We start from the raw sequence: 7,400 nt of genomic DNA, 5'->3' as shown, positions 1-7,400 counted from the left end.
TGTGATGATATATCATTATTATTACTATTTATTTTGAATTTACCTCCTTGTGTGTTTTAACCATTTGTTTTGCAGCACTTTGTTTAAATACCATTATTAATGCATCCAATTTCACAGGGTCTTCAGGGTCTGCTGACTGTGTGGGAGCCACATCTTCCGACAGCCCGTGAAGGCAGCAGGTCTCTGTACCACTACGCTCAGCAGCACCACCAGCAGCAGCTCCCTCTCTCTCTCACTCACTCTCTCTCTCTCTCTCTCTCCCCGTCTGTAACCTAAACAATGACTCCTACTACAGACCGGAGGAGGGCACGCCAGTAGAATGCGTTACCCAGCACACAGCCCGTGCGTCTCGCTGCTACACCGACCCCTCGCTTAAATGCGCCCACCGTAAACATGTGGATACCTACTGAGCATGAGAAATACGGCGTCGGTAAGTTGATTCCCCCTCATCTCGCGTGTAGATGTGTGTGTGTTTTTCCTCGCACCGCTGTCCTCTGGCTCCAGTCGCAGGGCATGTGTTAATTATGTGTAGAGGTGAGCTGGCTCCGCGACACAGGGGGAAAGTGTTTGTGTGTTTTTTAAATGTCAGGCAGCATCAGCTTCTCTCGTTCTTTCTTTCTTTCGTTTCCTTCAGCCCCCGGTTGATGGGAGCTTTGCATTCAGTCCCGCTGCCACATTGCAAAGCAGAAGGTTGTAGCTCTGACCCCCCCCCCCCCCCATGGTTTGCAATATGAGCTGCCACGATCAGATTTATCTGTTTTTGCCCTATTCTTGCTTTGTTTTTGTGTGCATCGTCCGGGTATCATCCAATGTGCTGCTTTGACTCTCAAGTGTTGTGTATTTGCTCTTGTTACTGTTTGAATGGGAGAGGAGGGGGGGAGTGAAATCAGCTGCTTACCACAGTCAGTCGCTGAATGTCTGTGTACACCCCCCCCCCCCCCAACCTCTGCTAATTCTCTCTCTTAAAAAAAAAAAAAAGAAAGGCAAATCTGCAAAGACAATGAAAATCTGTATTGATCCTGCTGTATGTAAGGGACCGGGGATTGAGTCCTGCGAATGTGTCGGTGGCTTCTGGATCGGCGAAGTGAGACAAACAAGCGACAACAAGGCAGCCAAAGCCAAATAAGCTGGGGAGGAGAGGAGAGAAAAAAAGAAAAAGAAATCCCACGCAGACTTAGTTCTGTTGGTGTGGCAGGAATTTCTCCTTTTTTGCACTGTCTTTACGCACACACACAAAATAAGGGCTCATTGAGATGCGGCTGCTGAGAGGCGGCTTAAATGTCTCATAATAATATTCCCTAGAGATGTTGGCCTGCTCTGTCAGTGTGTGCGTGTGTGCGTGTGCGTGATGCTCCGGTCCCTACATGATCCCGCAGCCCTGTGAAAACGAGCCAGTAATCATTTTGTAATTTTCTCGCCAGTATGCCAGGAAAAAAGTGGCCCCGTAGAAACCTCCTTAAACTAATAAGACTGGTATTTTGATAAGTGTTAAACCATCTCAATTATACATCTCCCTCCCTTGCTGTTCTCACTTCCCCCGTGTGAATCATGTGCAGTTGCATAATAAGGCTCCCTGGCTCTTTTATAAATGTTCCCTCTAGTCCTAAAAATGCACTAGGTGCCACCTTGCCACTGTGACCTGAAATCAGCGAGGCACTGCGAACCAGAAAGTAGCCTCTGGCCTCTCCTTGTCACACTTGGTCACTTGACTGCTCAGGCTGAAATTTCCCCTGGTTTGGAGTTGTTTCCCTTCCATGTCAATGTGCTAAAAACCTGATGTCACTTACTGTGCAGTTATATTACATCACTCTTAATCCTACCCAGAGCTGAGCCCTCTGGAGCTCACAGCTTCCATATTTTGATAGGAAACGATAGATTTCTTCCGTTTTGGCCACTTAAACCCGTTTCCTGTCAAAGTTCGCTTGGCTGGATAATAGGAGGACAGTTATTTTCAAGGCTAAATACTCGCCATTGTCCCTAAACTCCTAGAAGGGGCCCTGTTAATGGGATTAAGGCTCTTTATCCCTTCCCCTCCTCAATAACAGCAATAAGACTCTGTTAATTGGCTCTGATTTATTTTTTAAGACATGTTTTGGCAGCGGCACACTTCTCTGTGGCCTTGATTTTTTGAGGAAGGAACTTGGGTGTTTTCCTGTTGTGAAATTCAGGTTACATGATCTGCGAAAAACACGCACGCACACACAACGATATGGCGAGGTTGGTTTGAGGTTAAGATAAGTGTATGTGCATCTGTACATTGCTGGATGAAGATGCCATTCGTTCTGTTGTGGTTCAGTGCAGTCTTTAGACCTTAAGGTGGCATCAATAAGATGTGTTGCCCAATCATGTTGGAGGTCAAAAGAGTTCCTAACTGCGAGGTGAACATCCAGCCGCCGTAGGGATGGTCAGGATGTTTTCATATGAGGATAACGCTGCACGTCCTGTCACAAAAGTTGTAACAATTGAAAGAGTGAGCTTGGGAGAGACGGTCCAACCATGCTTACATCACACCTCGCTTGTCATGCAGCGATAAAATGTTTGTTAATGTAACCGATATGGTTGGATGAAGCCTCGCTACAATTTGGATGTCAGAAACATGTAAGGGCGGGGAGGTTACTTTCTGACCATGAGTCACACGCCCACAATGACGTATACTGACGCCTTTACTCTCAGCACAAGACATTCCCAGCCACCCTGCATTTAAATAATTTTGTACTTGTTTGTTATGGTTATTGCAATGTCTCCAAGTATTCCATCAGCTTGTCTTAAAATTATTTTACAGGTGTAAAGATGAAAAAATGTTTGCCCTGATAAAATAACCTCACACCAGCATTGATCCCCAGTTTTATTCCTATCCTCAGTTATTCATGCCAGGAGGAATGGCTCCTTCCTTTCCACAAGTCTCCAAAACACTACCTGAAAAGGCACCGAGTTACATCACACCTCAGTAGAATTAACATTGATTGATCCACATCTGTTTGTACTTTTCTGTGCAGACGAGTTGGCTCCTCCGCGAATATCCTCGCTGTGGAATTGTGATGAATTGTTCTAAATATTAGCACAAGCAAGTCCCTACCTTAGCCATTTTAAATGTGATCTCCTCCAGGTGCTTTCAGCCAACATTTGATCCCCTTTTGACAGGGAGGCAGGCCAACTAAAAGGGCTTGGAATTCTGCGGATCCCTGAACATTTGATCTCGGGCCAAATCGAGATGAGATCCGAATGTGTCGCTGTGTAATTGGAAGGTTGCAGCGTTTGATGTTGATTCGCCTTACTAGCGATGTGGGGCCAGGAGAGGAACGGGGGCCTCTGCCATTGATAAAATATGAATGGGCTCTCGGTGAGTGGATTTTAAGGCACCCATTAGCCCACCAGTAGAGTGATTACTGGTTTTTGACCTGAAGCAAGAAGGGTGGGAGATTGATGAGCTGATGTTAATATCTGATTCCTTATTGGACTTGCTGAGTTTGGGATATGGAGACATTAGATTGAGCCAATGGGGAAAATCTGTTGTATCTGTCATGTTTTTCCAGACAAAGGTGGGTTAGGCTGCAATGAGTCAAGGACTAAACCTGCTTTCAGACATCCACAGAAGTTCGGACCTTTTCTTGAAATTCTGAGGAATTGCTGTATGTTACAACACAGATGTACAAGTCAGATGATCTAGACATTTTCAGAAACTTTTCCTGCCAGCCTCCTATGAATATCTCAGGATGACAGGGAGGTGTCATACATGTGGAAGACACCTACGAAGACGTCAACTTGGAAAGACAAAGACTTGAGCGCTTTTGGCTATAGCGGCCAATCCCAGTGTTGATGTGTGGTAAACAAAAATATTTGCTTTTCCCAGAATTCATACGTCATGTCCTGCCTCCTGCCTCAGACGCCACCCCTCGCCTGAATGTTGCGGACAATTTCTTGTTAGGAACACGTCTGTCCCGCACAATGTCCTTCTGTGACAAGACAAACTTTTAGGATGGAAACAGCTTAAGAGGAAGCACAAAATTAGATGATGCAGAATGGAGAAAACAGCATCTCGGATGATGTCTTTCTGTAAGTAGATGATGGACAATCTGTCGTAAATGTAACCAAAGACAAACAGACTTTGACTCGGCCACTGACTACAGAAAGTACTTGAGGCTGCATTGTGTTTGAAGACAGTCGACAGACAGAGTGAGGCCTTTCTCCTCATTAAGGCCGTTTGATACAGCCAGTCAAGCATGTCATTGCTCATCATAATTTAGACACATAATTAAAGCATTTTAACGAGCTGGTTTTGATCCGCGTGCGGGCAAGTTCAGTTCACCGCCAGAGGTTGATTGGAGAAGCTTGATTTAGTGAGTAACCCTGTTCCATTCTTTGAGCTCTGTGGACAAGGCAACTAGCTCCATCGGATAGAAGACAGAATGGCGCTGCGGCCTGATTGAATGGCCCCGGGGCCGGTGTCGTCCCCAGGCCGATGTCAGGCCCTGGGCTCTCTGCTGCTCTCCCATGGCTGACATTGCTGGTTCCTCCCTTAGGGGGATGTCGCTATGGTTGATGGAGATTGGAAGGGGTGGGGGGTAGTGGGTGGTTTAGAGATGCTGGCGCGTGTCATGGGTGGACTCATTGTCGGGGCATCCACCCTGCCCTGTTACCCCCAGATCCAGCCCCCTCCACTCCGTAGGGGATAGCAGGTTGTTTTTGAGGGCCCTGAGGCCCATTCCACCATTATACCCATGATTCCCTAATGCGGCAAGCCCGACCTATGGGGGAGAGTGGGGGGTGGGGCAGGGTGAGGCGAAGCCTACCAGCTTGTAATTGCTTCCTCACCCGTCACCTCATCCCCATCTGCAGAGATAGCGCCCCTTCTCTTCTGTGCGCGCCCACGATTTTGCACACACACTCCTCCAGAGCGATCGTTCAGCAGGGACGGAGACAGTAGGAGGCTCCCTGGTGAATTAAACAGATGCAGTAAATAAAAAGAAAGAAAGAAAGCAGCAGAGTTAATCACCAGTCCCACAAGCTGTTCCCTGGTGTGTGCATCATCTAAGGGTTAAATAAATCTACATGGACATGTGACATATGACGGGCTCAGCTAGTGTTTTATTCATGGCTGATTCACACCGACAATAATAGCAATTGTAACACAAACATGGCCCATGACGTGAGGACGGAGTTGCAGTTAAGCAACTGCTGGTTCGTTTGTGTTATTCAATTAAATCGTGCTCCATATATGATGGAGCCCTCAATTATGAAAGAAAACACCAAAAACACTAGACACAGCAGTAATGGAGACGGTTGTGTGTGACTTCAGTTGTGTTTTGTGGAACTGAAAACACATTTTCTCTTCACCACCTTTGAGCTCTTCTTCACTACACACACTAGGGACACCCTTGCAAATCTCATTGGACACAAACAAACCAATATGCTGTAATTGTGTGTCCACATCCATGTATAATGTTGAGACGGGCAGCGGGAGAAAGCTTTTATGCATTTCCACTCCGGTCGGCCGTGCTTGCTGTAGAGACGATGCTTCCACTCAGACATGGCCGAGTGATTTCTAGTTTACCAGACTGCATCTGGCTGTTGTAATGGCCATTATTCCACATATGGTTGACAGAAATTATTAGTGTCACATGCTTGTCTGTCTGGTGATTACTAATATTCTTCTCATAGGCTCATTTGTGCATTGTTGGTTTTAGGGCTCAAACAATCATTTTGAGTTAATCTGGTGGTTGATTGCTGGATTAATCACTTGTTCTAGTTAGTTTAAGTCTATTTAACAGGGGCCATGCACACAACCCAGCCCAATCGTCGAACCAAAGTTAGACGCATGGCTAATTTTCATCTGTGGTCCCTGGGCAGGAAAATATCAAATACATGCAACAATACAGCAATTAATTGTAAACAACGGACCTAATTTACAAACAGTACATCACATAAAACATTAAGTATATGTTTTATGACTTGTCAGTGACTGGTCGATCTAAAACTCCAAGGAGCTAATTAATGCTCAGTGTTTGACACATCTACATAAACAGATGAAGCCTTCTGTACTTCTTCTGTGTTCATTTGCTCTGTATTTGTGCACATCTGCGGCAAGCTTACAGAAATGGACAAAACTGACGAAAACGGAGCAATACCACCGAAAGTTCAACAAGATGACCATCGGACACTAGAAATACATTTTTATTGATAAGAAACTACCACCATTGAACGTGTTTGTTGTCATAAACCTTCGACTCTGCGCTCTAAAGGATGTATTACGTTGTCATTGCTTAGCAACCAGGTCAACGTAAAGAACGCATTGGAAGTATGTGGGCAGTGACGGTTACATCGTTTGAAACTGACACATCACTTTTCATATGTAAAGCTATTAATGAGGCTTTAGACGCCGAACTTACAGAAACATCTCGGCAAACAAAAGGATCTTTTGTATTTTTGGTAATGGGACTTTTCTTTGTTTTCATAAAACTGAAAGAAGATTGTGGCTTTTGAAGTAATAAAACCTTTTCCCCTGCTGGCAGTTATGCACTGCTCTGTGTGTGTTGTTGTACAGTTGTGGTTCCCCCATCCTCGATATCAATCTGTGATCCCTGCATGAGGGAGGTTAATGGGATATGTCCTATTAGGAATTCAGCAGCTTAACTGATCAGTAGCGCTCCTGGAGTGGAGGCAAGTGCAGCGCGTGCATGGGTGTGTTTTTGTTATCGAGGGCCGGCAGGGGGGGGAGGAGAGAAATGACTGACGTGCCATTTTCTTAAATGAAGGGGTGCCTGCCAGTGACAATAACTGTGATTGGCGGGTGAGAAGGGCTGTTAATGCGTCAAGCACACACTAGTATGGTGCCACAGAGATGGTCGCCTGCGCCGGTCCAGCGTCAGTTATCTGTGTCCCGTGGCGGTAATCCAGGCTCACATGTATTGACCATAAAGGAAGGAAGTACATTGATTTGTACAAGCGTTTGTGTGGGTGACCCAGTGCATTGTAATGACCCAGAGCCTTTCATTTCCCCATAAACCTCACTTTAGTAACCGCAACATCTGTTTAACCTCAACTTACCAAAACCAATGTGCTTAATTTATTATTAACACGCTACTAAAAAGGAGTAGCTATGGTCTGTTTAGGTTGAATGTCATTAATGGATTATTGATGGCTAATTCAGTGTCAAGCCTTGGTTAAAGGACATATGCATAATTTAAGAAAGTGAAGAGGTAATGGTCGCGGTTGTGTCTTGTCTTAAATTACCCAGTTAATTCTTGAATACAGAAGTGGCTTCTAGTGTGATTCACACGGTCACAGTGGGGGATGTGCAGCCGCTGGAGACTCACACAGACCACTGTGGTTCACTTCTTTGTTTTGTGCCGCTGTTTAATCTATTTCTCTGTGGGATGTTTGACCCTCGTCAGTCCAAATCC

At 45.5% G+C, this 7,400-nt stretch overlaps 1 protein-coding gene across 6 annotated transcripts in view; it reads left to right on the top strand.

Moving 5' to 3' along the window:
- The first annotated feature begins 210 nt into the window (after window positions 1-210).
- The window catches only part of dock4b (dedicator of cytokinesis 4b), a 112,192-nt gene continuing 105,002 nt past the window's right edge, over window positions 211-7,400 (top strand). For all 6 annotated transcript variants that reach the window (XM_034578452.1, XM_034578449.1, XM_034578451.1 and 3 more), the window contains exon 1: window positions 211-430. In XM_034578452.1, the coding sequence (XP_034434343.1) occupies window positions 394-430 (37 nt within the window). In that variant the 5' untranslated portion in view covers window positions 211-393. The remainder of the gene's footprint in view (window positions 431-7,400) is intronic.

The sequence above is a fragment of the Hippoglossus hippoglossus genome, chromosome 23 (genome assembly GCF_009819705.1).
Source record: "Hippoglossus hippoglossus isolate fHipHip1 chromosome 23, fHipHip1.pri, whole genome shotgun sequence".
Taxonomy (NCBI): Eukaryota; Metazoa; Chordata; class Actinopteri; order Pleuronectiformes; family Pleuronectidae; genus Hippoglossus; species Hippoglossus hippoglossus.
Note: the sequence above shows the minus strand (reverse complement) of the source record. Positions and strands in the feature narration are given on the sequence as shown.